General features: G+C 39.4%; 2 protein-coding genes across 9 annotated transcripts in view; both read left to right on the top strand.

Annotated features, from left to right (window-relative positions):
• ELF1 (E74 like ETS transcription factor 1) overlaps positions 1-23,036 on the top strand; it is a 122,476-nt gene that overhangs the window by 55,670 nt on the left and 43,770 nt on the right. For 4 of the 8 annotated variants that reach the window (XM_070799986.1, XM_070799987.1, XM_019971196.2 and 1 more), the window contains exon 2: positions 6,666-6,965. The exons of 1 other annotated variant lie outside the window; for it this stretch is intronic. In XM_070799986.1, coding sequence (XP_070656087.1) covers positions 6,894-6,965 — 72 coding nt within the window. In that variant the 5' untranslated portion in view covers positions 6,666-6,893. Of the gene's footprint in view, positions 1-4,169; positions 4,193-4,283; positions 6,065-6,085; positions 6,325-6,665; positions 6,966-23,036 lie in introns of those variants that run through there. 3 more of the 8 variants (XM_070799989.1, XM_019971195.2, XM_070799988.1) reach the window with 3 other exon arrangements.
• On the top strand, positions 6,973-22,901 carry LOC109566668 (molybdopterin synthase sulfur carrier subunit-like). Its single transcript, XM_070799996.1, has one exon. It carries the CDS (start codon positions 22,494-22,496, stop codon positions 22,758-22,760), a length of 267 nt encoding a protein of 88 aa, XP_070656097.1. The 5' UTR covers positions 6,973-22,493; the 3' UTR covers positions 22,761-22,901.

Here is a 23,036-nt window from a genome sequence, read left to right as displayed (position 1 = left end):
CTTTTGAACTGTGGTGTTGGAGAAGACTCTTGAGAGTCCATTGGACTGCAAAGAGATCCAACCAGTCCATCTTAAAGGAGATTGGTACTGAGAGTTCATTGGAAGGACTGATGTTGAAGCTGAAACTTTGGCTACCTGATGCAAAGACCTGACTCATTGGAAAAGACCCTGATGCTGGGAAAGATTGAGGTCAGGAGAAGGGGACGACAGAGAATGAGATGGTTAGATGGCATCACCGACTCAATGGACTTGAGTTTAGGTAAACTCTGGGAGTTGGTGATGGACAGGGAGGCCTGGTGTGCTGCTGTCCATGCGGTCGCAAAGAGTTGGACACGACTGAGCGACTGAACTGAACTGATACGGATATTTGTGTAATGGATTTCTTACTTGTCCAGATACTTTGCTAATGAAAAATACTAATGAAGTTCTATTAATGCAGATAGAGGGGCCTGAGTAGAGAATTGGGCTGGGAATTGGAGAAAAGCAGAGAATTGTTGCTTTCTTTGCCATCAACTGTGTGTGACCTTGGACAAGTCAGACTGCTCTGGGCCCAAATTCTCTGAAGTGTTCAGTGAATACATTTTCCTAGGTAATCCATACATTCTTTTCACCTCCAAGTGTGTGATTTCATACTTTTTAGATTGAGAATAGACAGGTCTGTGGAAGATTGTATAGAATTTATCTTGATAACACTGATTTCTTATTTTCATTTCTGCTGAGAGCTAATAGAGCGCATTCTGCCATACTCAAAAAAATTGAAAAGGCCTAACTATCATCTGTTATGTAAGAATCATTCCATTCACTACAGTTTATGGACTTACTGCTTGCTTCTCATTTCTAACTTAAATAGCTTTTCTTCTCTCACTTTTCTCATTCTTTTCAAAAATTTTCATTGTATTTCTTCTAGTTTCATGGTTTTTCTAAACTATTATGATGAGTATGTCTGTATGTTGAAAAGGGCAGTTTATTAGGTTACCACTTCATATAAAAATACTTTCCATTCAAGTACCTGGCATCTGGAATTACTACGTAATTTCACTTCTTTAAATATTTCCAGCCTTATGAACACACACACACACAGTCTGAATGCTTTATTAGAGATAGTCATTCAAATTAAAAGTAGTCGTTCAACCATCCATTGCTCTAAGCCGGTGCATTTTACCTTCTTTGGGCCAGAACTGTCTCAATCTAAAAACTTTGCTTTTTTGTTTAATTAGTTCCCTTTATCAGTGTTCATGTTAAGCGTAATGAGTTGGTGGCCTAGTAACTTCCAAAGGGTAGCAGTAATTTTTTTTTTTGATTGATGAATTGATGGATTTATAGACTCTTGTGTTTAAAGCCCTTTTGAAGGAAGCTTAAATTTGAATTCAATTAGCAATTAAGGAAGCAAATGTGAAAAAGTATTAAAAACTGATTTTGACTATCATATGTTTATTATACCTGAAATCTTTTATAATAAATTATCCAAAAATTAACCACTGAATTAGTTATAGTAGCCAGTATTGTGGCTGAGGGTTTTGTGTTTACAATCAGTAAATTTGTTTTGTTTGGATTAGGAGCATAATGGAACTCTGTCTTAAGGGAATCTTGCCAGACAGGGTGTGGTCCCAACCTTGAAGCAACTGGATTTATCATATAGGTGCCAAATTTTTAGACACTGAAATAGAAGTATACTTTTGTTGATATGGTGTTGTTTGTTGGAGTCTAGCAAATAACTGTTAATGGGAGTATGATATAAGATAACCATACTCCAGGGAGTATGGATATAAGACTTAAGCACCTGTTACATTATCTCTTGCACTATACTTAGATTATAGTGAAGCTAATCTTTATTGAGTAAAATTTGTATGCCAGGCATTTCTGCACATACATTTACATCTCACCTTCATAGAAAATCTAGATTTTGGTGGTGTTATAATCATTTTACAGAATGAACAAACTGTGGCTTATAGCTGATTTGCAGGAAGAAGGGACTGATGCTAAGTAAGTAACTTGTCCATAGTCACAGTGCAGAGGGTTCAAACCCAAGTGGTCTGATGCCAGAGCCCGTGTTCTTCTCTTTCGCTTGAGCTAATGCTTCACCTTAAATGTGAAGCTTAGTTTGATGATAAGAGCTGAGGAACCTCACTCATGAGGTATTTCTCTGGCGTGACTCTTTGAAGAGTAAGAATATGGTCCTTCCCAACTTGAAAGAGATGAGAGCCAGCTCGGGGAATTTTCATTATTTGGTGGATTCCTATCTATATGACCTCTCAAAACTGTGCAGATAAGTTAACTGTTTTTGTGCTGAATGCATTGTTTTCATTTTTTACTTATTATTTTATAAAGACTGATGCTTTGAAAGTTATGGAATATGCTTGGTAACGATTAATACTGCAGTGTTTCTGAATGTAATACATATAACTGCTGCTGCTACTGCTAAGTCGCTTCAGTCGTGTCTGACTCTGTGCGACCCCATAGATGGCAGCCCACCAGGCTCCCCCATGCCTTGGATTCTCCAGGCAAGAACACTGGAGTGGGTTGCCATTTCCTTCTCCAGTGCATGAAAGTGAAAAGTGAAAGGGAAGTCGAAGTCGCTCAGTCGTGTCTGACTCTTAGCAACCCCGTGGACTGCAGCCCACCAGGCTCCTCCATCCATGGGATTTTCCAAGCAAGAGTACTGGAGTGGGGTGCCATTGCCTTCTCCGATACATATAACTAATGGTTAGTAAATTCAACCATGTTTAAAATTTACTGAAGACCTTATAATTTTGTGAAGTAGATAAAAGGCCCCTACTTTATTCTAAGAACCCATGTTTTTTCCATTCTAGAGCAAATTTGAGGAACAAAAATGATAAGCTTAGTTTTGAATGTTTTAGACACATTGACTCTGACATGGACTTATCCAGTAGATAATCTAGTGAGTAGATTTAGGCATCAGGAGCTAAACAAAAGATGGAGATTTGTTTTTTCTAATTTGATACATGTGTTTACTTAGAAACCTGTGTCCTAGGGAATTCCCTGGTGGTTTAGTGGTTAGGACTGAGAGTTTCCACTGCAGAGGACATGGGTTCCATCCCTGATCTCAAAGCTAAGATCCCACAAGCTGCACAGAGCAGCCTAAATAAATGACTAAGAAGAAAAAAAAAAACTTAAAAAAAGAAAGAAACTGTGTTCTAAGCTATTACAGTATGAAGGATTTGAGTAGATTTAGACACTGTGTACTTTAGTCATGGACAGAGTCCTGATTGAGGAGATGAAGCTTCTAGTTGTAATTCTGTTATGCTTTCAGATAGTGACACCTTGGGCACAGAGACTTAGTTCACTCATGAAAAATTGAATCATCGATCTGGGTGTCTCGTCTTATCTCTTACTGAAAAAATGTTAATACACTGAGACTGTTACTTTAAGTACATCTAATATGGGTGGGTAGACTTACAAGGTGGTGCTGGTAGTAAAGAATCTGCCTGCCAGTGCAGAAGACACAAGAGATGTGGATTCAGTCCCTGGGTTGGGAAGATCCCCTACAGTAGGAAATGGCAGCCCACTCCAGTATTCTTGCCTGAAGAATCCCATGGACAGAGGAGCTTGGTGGTGTACAGTCCATAAAGTCGCAAAGAGTTGGACATGACTGAGCACAGCACAGCAATATGTATGGGTAGTACCTCTGGATCAGGAATTAGAAAAACTCCCCAAGAACAACCTTGGTGCCGTAGGCTGTATACATACTCAGAGAAAAGAAAGAGCGGTGGGATAGAGTGAAAGAAGACAGAGGGTCAGAGGCCTAATAAAGCCAATAAAAGAATGCAGGAGCTTTCCTTTACTTACACATTCTCAGTATGTGAATGAAAGTGTAGAAATGAACAAAAGCTACTCACCAGAATAATGGTGTCTCTTTCTACCCTAACAAAGTCTTAGTGATCATGGGCGATCATTTCAGTTTTGGTTGATTACTGTTGGTTGCTGCTGCTGCTGCTAAGTCGCTTCAGTTGTGTCCGACTCTGTGTGACCCCATAGACGGCAGCCCACCAGGCTCCCCCGTCCCTGGGATTCTCCAGGCAAGAACACTGGAGTGGGTTGCCATTTCCTTCTCCAATGCATGAAAGTGAAAAGTGAAAGTGAAGTCGCTCAGTCGTGTCCGACTCTCAGTGACCCCATGGACTGCAGCCTACCAGGCTCCTCCATCCATGGGATTTTCCAGGCAAGAGTATTGGTATGTACTATAATTTGTAAATATGTTGATTGCTTGTCCATATTTTTGAAATTAAAAAAAATTTTTTAAATAATAGCACTGTGGAAGTGCTGGTAAGAAAAAGTTTGTGACTGCAGTGGAAAAGAAAGTGAAACTTCACTTAGATGTGTTCACATTGGTCATTGGAACAGTGTCCCTTTTGCATTTACGAATAAATGGATTTTGGACTAGTCTTTTGGAATCCAACGTTTTACAGAAAAAAACACAACTTTTAAAATCAGGAAACATCCCTTGATTCTGGTTATCTGGTTATTCTTACTGTGGTTCATCAAGTTTAGAATATTGGTTTCCTCATTATCAAAAGTATTATAGTCATTGTTTATAAAGAATATACATAGAGTTTAAACATGTATGATAGATTGTAAACATATGATAGATTGATGACAGAAAATAGTTATCTGTCATCAATATCTATGTTTTATTATGGGCACATAGGTTTGGTAGTTACAGAAGAAATGTTAAAAACAGTGGTTACTTACCAGAGAAGTTTTGCTCTAATTATCATGGTGCCTGGCACATTGCTCTGCAAATAATAGACACTGAAACATGTATTCAGTTGAATGAGGGGGACATAATTTTCAAGCGTGAGACAGTATACAGTTAGTGCTAATTTTGTGGTAGGGGCAACAAGTGTTGTATTTTTGAAGGCCCGTGTAGGTCAAATCACAGAGGTTGGGAGGCTGTGAAAGAAATGGGCCTTGAGTTGAGCATTTTGAAGGATGGAGAACATAGAAATGGCTGCTGAGAAGTGGGAGAGGAATTCCAGGTGTAGGGGATACTAAAAGTTGAGAAGGGAGGCAAGAATGAATGTGGTTTATGTGGGAAGACAAGCCTAGTGCATAAGAATTGGATGAGACTTCAAAGGGGACCGTAGTGTGTGCGTTCTATGTATCTGTCTGTCAGGGGCTTTTCCCACCTCTAGACTTAGTGCATTGCTCCAAAACTGCCTGACTCAAGAGGGAGGGGGATGTATGTGTACATAGCTCTGACTCATGTTGCTGAACAGCAGAAACTTACACAGCATTGTAAGCAATTATACTCCAATTAAAAAATTTAAAAATGCCTGAATAGTAGTGCTAAAAATATTTCCCCAACGTTAGAGTTGAACTCATTATTAAAAGAAGTGGACTAGGTGAGTATGGGAAACCGCTGGGTAAGAAGTTAATGAGTAGAAATATCACTTGAATTGAATTGAATTCTTAACCGTTAATTTTTTTTTTAAATTTTTAATTTCCTGTTAGGGAAATCATAGTCATCCATGATAACCCGTAGAATCTGGAATATATAGGAAATTGACTACTGAAATTAGGAAAATGAGTGTGTGATTTAGCTAGCACACAATGGCTGGTTTTCAGGAAAAGTGATTCGTGAGATCAGCTTCATTCCTGAACTTGCCTCTTTAAAATTAAAATTGTAGATGCTGTTTCAAAGAACTAGATGTTATCTAATGTGATTATTTGTATATCTTTGTCTCTTTATGTCATATTTGTGGCTATAACCATATGATGCAGTGTGTAACAAAATTGTGATCAACTTTTAAATTAAATTTTCCTTTGAGTTTTGTTAGTAATAGTACCTTAAAAAAACAAAGAATTAAATAGACAGACATCTTTGCAGGCACTTTGTAAAGCTTTTCTCCCTCCACTGTGAAATTGTTTTCACTCTTAAGTTGCGCTTCTGTTTTTCTATTGTAAAGTGCAGTTCTTTGCATGTTCTAATTTGCCATGACGTGGTCAAGTACTGTTTCCTTCCTGTTGCTCACAAGCCTGTGCTGGAGATAAGGGCACATTTCAGTGCGTTAAAAAGAAGCCACTGAAGACAGACTTAAGCATGGTAAAGCGTTCTACTTACCAGAAGCCTTTCTAGAGAACAGAAAGAGCAGGCTTTAATTTCTGCTTATTTTTAAAAGCTCTTAAAACAGTACTTGTTAAACTTTAAATGTATTAGACCGAGTTTAAAGCCTACCAAGGATATTGTCTGAATGCTTATATCAGACCTAATGAGGATATTGTCTGAATGTTTCTATTTAGGCAAAAAATATGTATTATGAAATTACTCATGGAGTACCAATTCCTGTGTGTGTGGTTTTCTAAGTTAGTAGAAAGAAGTTGTTTATCTATCCTTTATTGCAATTACAAGAACCTAGTTATGGCTGGGTGGGATTTTTTTGTTTTTAATTAATAGTACTTTGTAGTTTAATAGGGAGTTGGAGGACAGATGGCTTCATTTTCAGTAATGAGAGGTGACGTTTTCTTAGCAGGAATGAAATCTTAAAAGAAAATACATATCTAGTTTTAAAAAAATTCACTAGTCATGTTGCTTTTGTTTAAAAACATTAAAAAATACTTTGGAGGCATTGCCATCTGTATTGATTGTTATATTCTAAATAATATGCTTGCTTTCTCATAACTAACTTAAGCTTTATGTTTTTCAGGTCAAGAAGTTCCAGAGAAGAAAAATTTCAGAAAAATTGCCTCAGTTTAAGTAAAATCTCAGTGAAGCAAGAAGATCTGAAGTACCTTCCTTAAAGAAAACCTGGGCATACAGTAACTTCACAGGTCTAGCTGGACTTATTTTCGCAGATTGTTCACTGGTCTCTGCTGCCTGGTCCTTGAACCTGTTTGGAATTTTTCTCATGTGGATCTAAGGGGAATGCTTCATTATGGCTGCTGTGGTCCAACAGAACGACCTAGTATTTGAATTTGCTAGTAACGTCATGGAGGATGAACAACAGGTATGAATGATACTTAGAGAAAGTTGGATTTTAATAAAAGTATTATAACGATTTTTCTATTTGTCTCAAGATTACTTCCTTTAAAAGAGAGCAAGAGAAACTTTATTAATACAAGCACTCAGATATCTAAAATGTGAAAGTAATGTGATTTTATGTGTTAAGTACTAGTTAATGCACTAAGAAAGAATCTTATCTTTAGCTTTGATGTGGTAGCAAGGATATAGTACTTTGGGGGTTAGCTCGTTTTTTTGTAAAATGAGAACTTAACAGTAAATATCTTAAGTCATTATTTCAAAATACTTTGAAAAGTTCTAGATGACATACTGAAAAGACATGTATATTTTTCTTAGGACTGGTGATTGTAATACTTGCTTGCAATTACACAGTTTTAATGTTATGTGGTTAGTTACAATTTCTAATACTGGACTGTGCCTTGGATGGAAAGATGTTAGAGTCTCACCATCAGACATCATTTCAGTCCAAAGCATGTGACTCTGAGGAAGTTACTTAACTTCTCTAGATCCTGATTTCATCACCTGCTGAATGAGGGCATTGAAGGGGAGAATTTCTAAATTGGCTTTCTTTTGTTGAATTTATACAAGATGTGCGAGTTACTGTTTCTAGAATGAAAAAGATTCAAGAGATAATGAGAAAAGGACTGAGTTAATTCTGCTGCCTCCCCTCCCAGGGGTTCTTGGGACTTTATAATCTACTTCATTTTGAACAGGTTACTTGGAAATGTAAGATGTGATGTGAGAGAAATCGTGTATAAGAGAGATTCAGTATACTGGGAGAAATATTTTGAGAGCTGTTAGGTTTAAAATATGTCTATAAAGTTGATATAAATACTGAAATAGGCCCAATTCTAAATACCTGACTTTAATAGGCCAATGGTAACCTATCATGATTTTATTCTAGGCGATTCTTACTTTTGGCAGGGCATTGTAATTTCTTAGTTCTTGCTATTGTACTGTCGAATGAAGAGACAGAAGAAAAATTTATAAGTAAGCCCACAAAGGGTGAGAATTTGGATTAAGGTGCCTTAAAATCAAGATAAACTTTTGCTAGGGAAAGAAAGAGTGTGAGGAAAGGGATTGCATCCCAGTGAAAAATAGTTTTATCTAGGAACAATAGAAAAGACATGTTAGGAGGAAAAAGTGTTTTGAATTTGTCTTAAAATAGAATGTCTCTGTTAAGATTTGAAAGCAGCGTGTTTACTGTGCAGGCCTGGAAGATGAAAGAGCGGAGGCTCGATGTGGTGAGGTTTGCTCTTGGGGTGTGGCCATAGGACAGAGCTCAGAGCCTCTGGCTAGCACACTGCCACTGCGCTGGCTTTGATGCTCTTTGGCCACGAGAAACATGTTGTATGTTACTGTGAGGTATTCATACATGTGTCTGCATAGCCTTAGGAAACAAGGTAGTACCACCCTTACTGTGATGAGATGTGTACTTAGTTTAACTTGGAGAGGTTATTAATGTCTTTGGGTAGGGAGATGTACACATACCTTCAAACGTATATGATTTTTCTTAAGTTATTTATTCGTTTAAAAGTCACTGGAAGGACACTGATGCTGGGAAAGATTGAAGGCAAAAGGAGAAGAGGGCGGCAGAGGATGAGATGGTTGGATAGCATCACCAACTCAGTGGACATGAATTTGAGCAAACTCCGGGAGATAGTGAAGGACAGGGAAGCCTGGAGTGCTGCAGTCCATGGGGTCGCCAAGGGTTGCACACGTCTTAGCGACTGAATGACAACAACATCATTTATTTTTTGTCTAACAAAATGAATATTTATTAGTTTTTGCAGAAGTTACTCTAAGGACTTTACAAATGTGAAACGTGGGCAAACATTCTCATCCCTATTTTACAATGAGGAAATTGAGAAAATAGGTGTACTAAATTGAAGTCATACTGTTAGTAAACAGTGGAGCTGCAGCTTGAACCCAAGCAGTTTGACTTCATTAATGATGCTGAATACTGTTACCATGATGAATGCTGATCATACGGTATTATAATGAACTGGCCAGGTTTAGGGTTTTTCCATCTGTGGCCAGGAGCATAGGAAACTTGACTTGACTCATGCAGGTCAAGTAGTATCAGGCTTATTAGCATCTTATCTTAACTATTAGGTAGATACTGCTCTACTTCCTTGCTTTTCATTTGCTTCAGTTTGTTTTTGGTTTAAAAGTAAGAACATGCCAATTGTATAATAAGTAGCCTAATACAAAGATACCAAGTAAATCATGAAAATCCTTTTTCACTTACTCCCTCTAATCCTATTCTCAGAAGATGCCATTAACTATGTGATATGTAACTTTTTGAACGAATGTCTAAAGGAAAGAATAATATATATACATACCAACCTATATACAGAAGTTATTTTTAAGATACAAATGGAAGAATGCAATATCTTTTTTGTGACTTATTTTCACTTAAGTATTACAAATACTTGCGTGTACCTACGCCAGCACTACGTCATTTGTTTTTCTACATAGTGGACGGATCATAATTTATTTTACCAGTATTTGATCATGGACAATTAGCTAGTCCCAGTATTTTGCTATTATATTATATATGAATATCCTGGTTTGGGAGGCAGTAAACTTATAATTGGAGAAGGCAATGGCACCCCACTCCAGTACTCTTGCCTGGAAAATCCCATGGATGGAGGAGCCTGGTGGGCTTGCAGTCCATGGGGTCGCTGAGGGTCGGACACGACTGAGCGACTTCCCTTTCACTTTTCACTTTCATGCATTGGAGAAGGAAATGGCAACCCACTCCAGTGTTCTTGCCTGGAGAATCCCAGGGACGGGGGAGCCTGGTGGGCTGCCGTCTATTGGGTCACACAGAGTCGGACACGACTGAAGTGACTTAGCAGTAGTAAACTTATAATGGTTAAGAGCTCAGATACTGAAGTCAGAGCACCTGGATTTGAATTCTTGCTCCATTGCTTATTACCTCTGTGACTTTGGGCAAGTTACTTAACTTCTCTGTGTCTTAGTTTCCTTATCTGCAAGAGGGAGATGATAATAACAGACTTGATTCTAAAGGTAGAGTTATTATGAAAATTAAATGAGTCGATACACATAAAGTTCTTAGAACCATGCCTAGCATATAGTAATACTAACTGAGCCATATCATTTCATTATTACACACGTGTGTTCACATGTATGTATAGTATATCTTTATACACTTGTATGACTATTTCTGTAGTTGATTTTAAAAAGTAGAATTACTGAGTTTACTAAAAGTATAAGCTAAACGTACTACCAAATCATTCTTGAGAAAGCTGTATCAGTTTCTGCTACCATAACAGTTCAGTTCAGTTGCTCAGTCATGTCCGACTCTTTGTGACCCCATAAACAGCAGCATTCCAGGCCTCCCTGTCCATCACCAACTCCAGGAGCTTGCTCAAACTCATGTCCATCGAGTCGGTGATGCCATCCAACCATCTGATCCTCTGTTGACCCCTTCTCCTCCTGCCTTCAGTCTTTCCCAGCATTAGGGTCTTTTCAAATGAGTCGGCTCTTCGCATGAGGTGGCCAAAGTATTGGAGTTTCAGCTTCAACATCAGTCCTTCCAATGAACATTCGGAACTGATTTCCTTTAGAATGGACTGGTTGGATCTCCTTGCTGTCCAAGGGACTCTGAAGAGTCTTCTCCAACACCACAGTTCAAAAGCATCAATTCTTTGGTACTCAGCTTTCTTTATGGTCCAACTCTCACATCCATACATGACTATTGGAAAAACCATAGCTTGGACTAGACAGACCTTTGTCGGCAAAGGAATGTCTCTGCTTTTTAATATGCTGTCTAGGTTGGTCATAACTTTCCTTCTAAGGAGTGTTTTTAATTTCATGGCTGCAGTCACCGTCTACAGTGATTTTGAATCCCCCCAAAATAAAGTCTGTCACTGTTTCTCCATCTGTTTGCCATGAAATGATGGGACTGGATGCCATGATCTTCATTTTCTGAATGTTGAGCTTTAAGTCAACTTTTTCACTCTCTTCTTTCACTTTCATCAAGAGGCTCTTTAGTTCTTTGCTTTCTGCCATAAGGGTGGTGTTGTCTGCATGTCTGAGGTTATTGATATTTCTCCAGGAAATCTTGATTCCAGCTTGTGCTTCATCCAGCCCAGCGTTTCTCATGATGTACTCTGCATGTAAGTTAAATAAGCAGGGTGACAATATACCACCTTGATGTACTCCTTTTCCTATTTGGAACCAGTCTATCGTTCCATGTCCAGTTCTAACTGTTGCTTCCTGACCTGCATACAGATTTCTCAGGAGGCAGGTCAGGTGGTCTGGTATTCCCATCTCTAAGAATACCGTAACAGTATATCACTAATAAATCTGTTCTTCTTTTCGGTCAGTCTTTTGGGTGAAAATTACATTTTTCCATTTAATTTGCATTGACTACTAGTAGTGGGCTGCCGTCTATGGGGTCACACAGAGTCGGACATGACTGAAGCGACTTAGCAGCAGCAGCAGCAGCAGCAACAGTGAGGTTATGCGATGTTCCATTAACTTTATTGATTGTTCACGTGAATTTTCTTTGAATTGCTAATGTCCTTTTGCCTGGTAGGAGTTCCTTATATGTTCTGAATTTACATCAGTGTCACTGTCTTCTAACTCATTACACAGTTAACGGGTAACTCCCTTTTAGTGACACACAGTGTGCATATATCGTCCAAATCTGGGCTGTCTTTTAGCCGCATGGTGTCTTGTGCCCTGTGGAAATTTAAAATATTTCCATCATGTGTTAGTTGCTCAGTCACGTCAGACTTTTTGCAGTCCCATGGACCGTAGCCCACCAGGTTCCTCTGTCTGTGGAATTCTCCAGGCAAGAATAGTGGAGTGGGTTGCCATTTCCTTCTGCAGGGGATCTTCCCAACCCAGGGATCAAACCTAGGTCTCCCACACTGCAGGCAGATTCTTTACAGTTTGAGCCACCAGAGACGCCTATTTATATCATAAAATTTACCAATTTGGGGGGTGGTTTTTCTTTAGGCAAGCTTTACTTACCCCTAACACTATTGACTAGTCTTTTTATGTTTTATGGGTTTAATGCCTTCGTCCATATGAAAACTGCTTTTATAGGATGCAAGGTATAGGAATGTGACAAGTCTCCTCACCTACAAATGGGGATATTGGCTCTTCACCATTTACTGAGTTTTATGATTTCTACACTAAGACTGCTGCTCTTGTTATATACTAAATTACCATATGGATAGACTAGTTTTGAACTTGTCTAGTGTATTTTATTACATTTACCTGTTTTGTATTGTGCCAATATCACGTTGCTTTTTATTAGTATCACTTCATAGGTTTGATATCTTTTCAGATATTCTTCCTCCCCTTCCAAAAATTGGGGTAGAGTTTTGCATGAATTTTAGGACTGACTTGTTAAGTTATATAGTTCTATTGGGATTTTGACTTTTCAAAGTTAAAAAATATTTGTGTCTTTAAAATAATTTGCTCTATTTTTTGATCCTATATTGGCTTAATTTGTTGATCTTTATAAAATCACTGTTTTGAAGGCACCAGATGAGAATATATTTCCTGCTTTTAGTTATGGTTTGTGGTTATTAGTGTATTTGTCTAAAGAAACTGACACCATTAATGTGTGGTTGCGACCACCTTGATCATTTCCCCTTAAATCAATTCCTACTCTTTTCAGAATTGCATGGAAGGATTCCTTTGGGCAAGGATGAAGAAGGGGGTATTGGAAAGGAAATACCAATATTGTGGATCCTGACAAGCCATATATTTATTTTTTAATTAATGTATTTAATTGGATAATTACAATACTGTGATGGGTTTTTTTTCATGTATGCGTCAGCATGAATCAGCCACAGGTGTTCTCCCCCCGCCCCTTCTTGAACCCACCTCCCCCTTCCCTCCCCACCTTATCCCTTTGGGTTTCCCTGGAGTACTAGTTTTGGGTGCCCTGCTTCATGCGTTGAACTTGGCAGCAGCCATCTGTTTCACATATGGTAATATACATGTTTCAGTGCTTTTCTCTCAAGTCATCCCACCCTCACCTTCTCCCACTGAGTCCAAAAGTCTGTTCTTCACATCTGTGTCTCCTTTGCTACCCTGCATGTAGGATCGTTGTTACTGTATTTCTAAATTCCATATATATACATTAATATACAGTATTTCTGACAAGCCATTTAGAAGTGTATTCTTGCCGTCTGTTCCAAGCTAGGTCTGTTTGTTCAGTGAGATAAGGTACTTCTGTGGGATAGCCACACCATCAGTAGTGAATTACAGTATACTTTTATTTGAAGGTGCCTTGTTTGACCTTATTGAACAGGTATGTTTTCCTGGTGAATGTATGAGAATAAAAAGAAAGCTGAAGGTAGCGGACATAAGTTTCTAAGGAGAAGGAAAATTGACTATAAGCTCAAATATTCTGGAAGTTAATTGTGTGAAAAACAGCTGGTAGTTTAATGCTTTTTATAACTTTGATATATTAATTACACTTTGGTTTTTTAGTTGTTGGTTCTAAAAGTAGAATTTAGCGTATAATAGTTATTTGTGCTTAATAGATTTAGCTCCACCAGGGAGAAGGTTGGTGACATGCTAGGGAAAATGAAACAAATATTTTTATAAAATCCCATCTGTGAAAGAACACGGCCTTATGGCTTTCATTCTTAGGGTATAAACTAGTGTGGTCTGACTGCTGATTCCCAGAGGCTAAAGGATAAACAGTGCTTGCTGTCTTTTCACCAAGCTTCCCATTAATTCTCATGCAGTGTTTCGGAATCACTATTCAGTGTAACTTCCCTGGGGCTCAGATGGTAAAGAATCAGCCTGGAGACATGGGTTCGATCCCTGGGTCAGGAAGATCCCCTGGAAGAGGAAATGGCAACCCACTCCAGTCAATTCTTGCCTGGAAAATTCCACAGACAGTGGACCCTGGTGGGCTACAGTCCACGGGGTCGCGCAGAGTTGGGCACGACTGAGTGACTAACACTTTCATACACAGTGCAGCAGAGGTTAGCCCAAAATGCTGTGGATACAGATGAGGGAGCCTTGGACTGCACTGCAACTTTGGGAAAGCTTCCCTGTGGAAATTACATTTGGTGAGCTGGATCTTGAAGGAAGATCTCATTTATTTGACAGATGAAGAAGAGGAAATGTTTCAAAAGAGTAGAATATACCAAAACTTTTGATAGATTTCTCTTGACTGTATAATCAATCTAAAAATCTTAACTTTCGGTTAGAAGCTTTTCATAGTGCGACTGTTTCAGGCTCTTTTCTTTCTTGTACTGTGTTAATTTTGCCAACCCACTGTATAATTTTCCCAATTGCCTTCCTGCTTCCCCACTGTTTGTCCTTCCACATCCATACCTGTTACCTGTTCTAAATTCTAACCATCTTTCAGAATCTTAGGACAAAACCTACTTTTTCTGGGAGCTTAACCTAAAATAATCTCTTAAGTGATTAACAAGTTTATTCTGTTATTCCTGCATGACTTAGTGTCATCGTCATACATTTGCCATGTTAAATTTTTTATATATACATTAACTTCCCAGATAAGTGCTACTTGAAGAAAGGGCTGCCTTCCCCTCTTGGTAGTCTCCATGCCTTTAAAATAATTTATATGAAGCACAAGCTGAAATCAAGGTTGCCAGGAGAATTATCAATAACCTCAGATGTTCAGATGACACCACCCTTATGGCACAAAGTGAAGAGGAATTAAGGAGCCTCTTGATGAAAGTGAAAGAGGAGTGTGAAAAAGCTGGCTTAAAACTCAACATTCAAAAAACTAAGATCGTGGCATCCGGTTCCATCACTCCATGGCAAATAGATGGAGAAACAATGGAAACAGTGACATACTTTATTTTTGGGCGCTCCAAAATCACTGCAGATGGTGACTGCAGCCATGAAATCAAAGGACACTTCCTTCTTGAAAGAAAAGTTATGGCCAACTTGGACAGCATATTAAAAAGCAGACCTTTGCTTTCAAAGGTCCATCTAGTCCAAGCTATGGTTTTTTTAGTAGTCATGTATGGATGTGAGATTTAGACGATTTAGACTATAATGAAAGCTGAGCACTGAAGAATTGGTGCTTTTGAGCTGTGGTGCTGGAGAAGACTCTTGAGAGTCCCTTGGACTGCAGGGAGATCCATCCAGTCCATTCTGAAGGAAATCAGTCCTGAATATTCATTGGAAGGACTGATACTGAAGCTGGAGCTTCAGTACTTTGGCCACCTGATGAGAAGAACTGACTCAATTGGAAAAGATCCTGATGCTGGGAAAGATTGAAGGCAGGAGGAGAAGGGGACAACAGAGGATGAGATGGTTGGATGGCATCACTGACTTAATGGACATGAGTTTGAGCCAGCTCCTGGAGTTGGTGATGGACAGGGAGGCCTGGCATGCTGCAGTCCATGGGGTTGCAAAGAGTTGGACACGACTGAGTGACTGAACTGATAATACATTGATTGGCTGAGTGGTCTTAAAGATTTTTCTTCTCTTAATCCTATTGGCAAAATGATGTGGGCTATCTATGTATGTTTCTGTTATGGCCCTTATTGCATCAGAAAGCCTTTGAATGAAAGGTGATATCTTGCCCCACAGCTCTCTTGACTACAATTTTTTCCCCCCTGGGACCTGTTTGTCCACATTCTCACTTAGTGCATGGGCAGTGTGGCGTGTCAGCACCATTCTGAGACCAGAAGCAAATATTCATGGAGTTTTTTTTTGTTTTCTGAAAATGTATTTGGAACTATTCTGTTAAATGTGTTTAGTGAAAGCCACCTCATATAACTTTTGTTATTGAAATTATCAATAAGTAAGTATCCATTGAAAGTTTTCATATTTCTTGAGATACTCATTCAAGTTGTAGAGAAGGAGTTTTTGACATGATTGTGTCTTGAGAATAAGGTCATATTTTGTTCACTGATAAAAGTATAGATCACGTCAACCTGCCATTTTTTAGTTGCAATGGTAAAATTCTGTTAAGCCAGGAAGTTAGTTTACCTTCGAGTAGAAGGAATGTGTTGACAGTGTTCCGTGTGTAGCTTGTTCAGCACCAGTGTTGTGGAGGCAGGAAGTTGAAATCATGTTACTAACCTGTACATGGATAGATAGATCCTCTGTTATTTACTTAGAGTTCCAGGTATACCAACTGCTCTGTCTGTTCCTGTCATCCTCATTCTTAATCTTGGCAGTTCACATTTATCAGATACATTAAAAGTTTGACCATCTGTAAAACTAACATACAGAGATTGCTTGTTTCTTTTTAAAAAGTTTTTCTTTTTTGGCGGCACTGAGCCTTCATTGCTTTGCATGAGCTTTCTCAAGTTGCGGCAAGTGGGGCTCCTCTTGTTGCAGTGTGTGGGCTTCTCATTATGGTCATTTCTCTTGTTGCAGAGCTCAGGCTCTGGATGCATGGGCTTCAGGAGTTGCAGTTCCTGGGCTCTAGAGCACAGGCTCAGTAGTTGAGGCACACGGGCTTAGTTGCTCCACAGCATTTGGAGTCTTCCCCGACCAAGGATTGAACCTGCCTGCACTGGCAGGCGGACTCTCATCCACTGTGCCACCAGCGATGTTGATTGCTTGTTCTGTACATTTTGCAAAGCCTTTATCAAAGGGGTTATGCAATACAGCCCCCAGTGACAAGCCTTATTATCTTTTGGAAAAGTCTGACTTTGAATAAGGCAGATTATGTGAAGGGCCAGCCCTACCCGTGGCCTGGAGTTTGGCCTGTCTTACCTCCCTACCAACTATTGGCAGCAAGAAAGCTGATAGTTGGTAAGAAAGAAGAGTTAGTGAGGGGAGTAGGAACTTATTACTCTCTTTTGCAGAGGTTTCCTCTAAATGTCCTCCAACCATCACACTGAGGCCCTGTGACAACGTCTTAAAATGAATATGGATGAGATCATTGTATAGGGTAGGACATGGACCAGTTTGGCTCCAGAAGCATTCAGTTTTGAATTTTAGTAACTGATGTTCACTAGCATTTTGCTCTGCATACTCTCCTATGTGCTTTGCATAGATTATCCTATTTAATCCTTACAACAATCTTTGAAATACGTATTCTAATTCTTCCTTTACAGAAGGGTAAGTGAGGCTCAGAGGAGAGCAACTTGCCTATAAATACTAAAGCCGGGAGTTGCAAGGCAGCTTGTGCCTTACACAACTGTATTTGGATAATGTCAGCCCGTGATACACATAAATGGTAAAAAAAAAAAAAAAAAGGTAGTTTTAAATGTGGAAAAATTATATTTTGCATTTTTTATATTAGCAAAAGGAAAATGTTATTCATTCTATTTGATAACAGGGATTTCTTCAGTTTTGCCTTTTTTTTTTTTGGCTGCACCACCTGCCTAGTTCAGTTCAGTTCAGTCGCTCAGTCATGTCGGACTCTTTGCGACCCCATGAATTGCAGTATGCCAGGCCTCCCTGTCCATCACCAACTCCCAGAGTTCACTCAAACTCACGTCCATTGAGTTGGTGATGCCATCCAGCCATCTCATCCTCTGTCGTCCCCTTCTCCTCCTGCCCCCAATCCCTCCCAGCATCAGGGTGTTTTCCAATGAGTCAACTCTTCGCATCAGGTGGCCAAAGTACTGGAGTTTCAGCTTCAGCATCATTCCCTCCAAAGAAATCCCAGGGCTGGTCTCCTTCAGAATGGACTGGTTGGATCTCCTTGCAGTCCAAAGGACTCTCAAGAGTCTTCTCCAACACCACAGTTCAAAAGCATCAATTCTTCATTGCTCAGCTTTCTTCACAGTCCAACTCTCACATCCATACACGACCACAGGAAAAACCATAGCCTTGACTAGGTGGACCTTTGTTGGCAAAGTAATGTTTCTGCTTTTCAATGTGCTATCTAGGTTGGTCATAACTTTTCTTCCAAGGAGTAAGCGTCTTTTAATTTCATGGCTGCAGTCACCATCTGCAGTGATTTTGGAGCCCAAAAAATAAAGTCTGACAGAGGGATCTTAGTTTCCTGACCAGGAATTGAACCCAGGCCCTTGGTAGTGAAAACGCAGAGTCCTAACCACCAGGGACTCCCTGGACCACCAGGCAATTCCCTAAAAAACAGTTTAATAGAGATATAACTTATATGCCATATAATTTACCTATTTAAAATGTGTAATTCAGTGGCTTTTAGTATGTAAACAGAGCTGTGCATCCATCACCATAACCAACTTTGGTACATTTTTATTACATCCAAAAGAAGCCTGTACTCATTCATGCGGTATTCTTCCCTCCATGTCCCCCCCCCTCCATTGGCAACCACTAATCTGCTTTTTGTCTCTGTGGATTTGACTCTTCTGCACATTTCTATAAGTGGCATGCAGAGTGTGGTCTCCTATGACTGACTTCTTTCACTTAGTAGAGTGTAGAGTTCATCCCTGTTGTAGCATCGATCAGTACCGCCTTCTTTTTGTTACTGAATAATGCTCCATTGTATTGTTAATACTATGTTGCAGTTATACACTTTATATACCTTTCAGAAGAATGCTGTTTTTTCAGTGAGGTTTGTGTTCTGTGTTCTGTTTGTGTTTGCATCAGATTTGTGTGTGTGTGTGTGTGTGACAGAGAGAGAGAGAAAGAATAGAATTAGCAATCTCTGATCTCCCAGAAAGTAAGTACTCTGTCACCCAGAGCTGCCTTGCTGAGTAAATAGTACCTCTTTGATGTAACTCAGTTTATCTATATAATCTTGAAATTTTTTGCCCCCTTTCTATTTCACTTAACACATAATGCATATAGAATAAGACATATAAGCAGATGGTATTACTGTGTTACTGGCCTTTCCCTTTTTTAAAGCCATTGTCATCTTCAAGACTATTTGGAGATTATTGATGAAGATAATGTCCTTGATTTAGTGAAGTAAAAAGAAAACTGATTGTTAAAGGTTTGTTAAAATGTGAATTTAGCAAGTGATGCCCCTAATAATGTTCATAAATCTAATATGCCTGATATTAAATAAGTAGAATACAGGCAGAATTTTTTTGAACACAGTAACCAGAATTCTTAATATTATGCCATTATTTTCTTGGAAAGAAGAATTGTGATGACCAGCGATCTATCTATATAATCTGTTCCCACCTCTTGTCAATGAAGAGTCTTTGTGATGTGGCATCAAGAGTATCAACTTGGAAACGGGGCTCCGCCACTTACTATGTGACTTGAGACGAGATTTTAAATTGCACTGAACTCTGATTTCCTCTTCCAAAAGTGAAAGCTATGTCCCAAGATTATGAGCTTTAAATGTTTACGTAAAACATTTAGTCAGAGCCTGGCACAAAGGACACAGTCAGTGAATGTGCTGGTTGCCGTGTTAATGGCCTGAGGTAAATAACAGAGAAGCCTTGAAGTTTGTCGTGTTGCACTCTGAGCTCTCTGTCACTCAGTTGTCTTGGATGAGGGAGGAAGCGAAGGCAGTTTCTATGACTTGAATACCAGACAAATTCATGCACTCTGTTTTTATAAAAAATGTTTTCTGATTTTTTCTTTGATACTTGAATATGACTGATGTGTTTCTAGGATAAGCCAATAAATTTGTCATTCAGGATTTTAAAAATCTGGGAGATTCATTCTGTAGGGGAGCACTGTCCTTTGACATTGTAACATGTTAAGTTTCTTTTGACATAGTGTGGTCTGGAATTGTTCAGTGACTAATTTCTGTCATTGTCTGTGATCAGCTAGTGTCACATTTCATTCTTAGTTTCGTTGTAGCCAAACTACTATGTTTGCAAATGCTGTGCTTCATTTTATTTTATGAATAATGCGGATGTAAGAGTCTTGTCAAGCTTCATCTTTTAGAAGTAGAAATTACCTCTTTAAATATGATTATACTTAAATTCTTTGAGTTATATGGAATCTGCATATTTTGAACATTTATCAGTCCAGTAGTGACTGTTGTGATGTTGCCTAGTTAGTTTGCAAGTAAATATTTAAACCTGGTTAAAACTTACTGCTGCTGCTCAGTCGCTTCAGTCATGTCCGACTCTGTGCGACCCCATAGACGGCAGTCCACCAGGCTTCCCCGTCCTTGGGATTCTCCAGGCAAGAACACTGGAGTGGGTTGCCATTTCCTTCTCCAATGCGTGAAAGTGAAAAGTGAAAGTGAAGTCGCTCAGTCGTGTCTGACTCTTCTTGACTCCATGGACTGCAGCCCACCAGGCTCCTCCGTCCATGGGATTTTCCAGGCAAAAGTACTGGAGTGGGGTGTCACTGCCTTCTACACCTCCCCAAATTTACCTTTTTTTGGTTAAACCCAATTTTGTAAAATTGACTCTGTTCATACTTAGCTAGCTACACACACACACACAGATGATACACACACATACACAGATAACATACCCCCCGCCGGTATATTAAACTTTTTAAGAGGGCACTCTAGTTAAAAAAAAAAAAACAAAACCTAAGGTTGTTTTCAATTATTATTTTACTTTTTTCAAGATTCATGGCCAAATTGTAATTTATCCTGGCTGAAGAGAAAACTCTGGGCAAAGACTAAATAAGGCCAATTGTCATGAAAGACCTAAAAAAATGAGATTAGACCTAGCTAAGTCAGCTTCACAGGGGTTTACAGTGAAATTTAAAACATTATCTTGGGGAAGTCTGGAGAAAAGAACATTTTACTTAGACCTTTCTAGTTTTCATGGTGCTGTGCAAGAGAAAAGGCTTCTTTAGAAACACTCATGTCTACTAGAGCCAACAGAAATAACTAATTTTTTCAGCTGGAGCTCTAACGCAGTGTACATTAGGAAATATGTGTGTGTGTGTGTATGTGTGTGTGTATTTACAACCCATACTTTAGCTGTGATGAAACTTTCATTATGACTGTGATTTATCTGTAGGATCCTGTACTTGTAGTCTACCAGTGATTAAGCTTGTGGACTCTGGAGTCAGATTGCCTGGGTTCAGATTTCAGCTCTGCCTCTGGCTGACAAGTGTCAGCAGGACAGCAGCACAGTGTTGTGGGGGTAACTGGCATGAGCCATATGAAGTACTTAACATAGTAACTGTTTTCATCATCATCATCACCACCCTTACCGCCTTCATATTAAGAATATCATTTTATTTTTTATTCTAGTTTATCATTTAGTGACGAGCTCTCAAAGATAGAAACTGGAGGATACTTTTTACACAGCATCATAATGAGTTTCTTTTTAATCAGACTAAGGAAGGACTTTGACTATGGTAATTATTACCAGGAATTTGAATCATTTTTCCCTTGTACAAAGCCACTGGCTATAATGTAATATTTATCTACATCATGATATAGAAGGTACATAATTATAAAGAAACTAGGACATTGGAGAAGTGAGGGGACTGATTGAAGCATGTACTGGGACTTCCCGGGTAGTCCAGTAGTTCAGACTTGACCTTCCAATGCAGCGGGTACAGGTTCGATCCCTGGTTGGGGAGTCGTGTGCGTGCTAAGTTGCTTTAGTCATGTCTCACTCTACTGACTGTAGCTCGTCAGGCTCCTCTGCTCATAGGATTCTCCAGGCAAGAATACTGGAGTGGGTTGCCTTGCCCTCCTCCAGAGGATCTTCCCAACCCAGGGATCGCACCCACGTCTCTTGCATCTCCTGCATTGGCAGGTGGGTTCCTTACCACTAGTGCCACCTGGGAAGCACTAGATCCCACATACCTTGTGGCCAAAACATAAAACAGAAGCAATATTGTAACAGGTTCAATAAAAGACTTTAAAAATGGCCCACATTAAAAAAAAAATCTTTAAAAGAAGCATGTATTAAAATTTTGGGCCCTGATGTTGCTTTGGATATTAATCTCTGTGCCAGGAAAACATTACCTGTTGTATTGTAAAGTGTAAAAATAACACTGCCTAACTTTTGGTAGGGGTCTATATAGCTTACAAAGTCTTCTCCACATACACTTCGATTCTCACAGATCACCCTGTGATATAGTGCTTTTTGCATTTTCTCTAGTAGACTATCATCTTGAATTTATTATTAGATAACCAGAAGAACTATATTCGGAGGAGGCAATGGCACCCCACTCCAGTACTCTTGCCTGGAGAGTGTCCCATGGATGGAGGAGCCTGGTGGGCTGCAGTCCATGGGGCCGCTAAGAGTCGGACACGACTGAATGACTTCACTTTCACTTTTCACTTTCATGCATTGGAGGAGGAAATGGCAACCCACTCCAGTGTTCTTGCCTGGAGAATCCCAGGGACGGCAGAGCCTGGTGGGCTGCCGTCTATGGGGTCGCACAGAGTCGGACACGACTGGAGCGACTTAGCATCAGCAGCAGCAGCAGCAGCAGAACCATATAGATTTCCAGAGCAGGGTTACAGAGGTACCCAGAGTTGTGTTCAAAATAACCTGGCTTATTTACTAAGGTTATCTGGATTCCTATTCTGATTTAATAGCATCCTTTTAGAATGTGGATAGTTTGCCTTATTATCCACTTATTTATTTCCTTATTAATTTTTTGACAGAACTTGATTTGTTGGTTTATATTTCTATTAAGAGATGATACAGGCTTCCACAGCTGGGATACCGGGGGAGACTTCCCTGACGGGATGGTCCCCCGGGGCCAGGTGGAAGTGTTGTATTTTGCAAAAAGTGCTGAAATAGCAGGAATTCACTCAGAGACCATTTCTGTGCCACAAGAAATAAAAGCATTGCAGCTGTGGAATGAGATAGAAACACGCCATCCAGGATTGGCTGATGTCACAAATCAGGTGATATTTGCTGTTTGTCAAGAATATGTCGAGCTTGGAGATCAGCTCCTCCGGCTTCAATCAGGAGACGAAATTGCCATTATCTCTCCCATTAGTGCAGGGTAGTGCTTTTGAGCCACCTGGAAAAGATATGAATGAAGTTGAAGAGAAATCTAAAGATATAATAAAATGCATACCTGAGAAGCTTTCAGTAGATGAAGTCTCACAGCTGGTGATTTCTCCACTCTGTGGCGCAATATCCCTATTTGTTGGGACTACAAGAAATAATTTCGAAGGGAAAAAAGTCATTAGCTTAGAGTATGAAGCATATCTACCAATGGCAGAAAATGAGATAAGAAAAATTTGCCGTGACATTAGACAGAAATGGCCAGTCAAACACAC

This window comes from Bos indicus, chromosome 12, assembly GCF_029378745.1.
Source record: "Bos indicus isolate NIAB-ARS_2022 breed Sahiwal x Tharparkar chromosome 12, NIAB-ARS_B.indTharparkar_mat_pri_1.0, whole genome shotgun sequence".
NCBI classification, from domain to species: Eukaryota; Metazoa; Chordata; class Mammalia; order Artiodactyla; family Bovidae; genus Bos; species Bos indicus.
The sequence above is the reverse complement of the archived record's forward strand: the minus strand, read 5'-3'. Positions and strand labels throughout refer to the sequence as shown.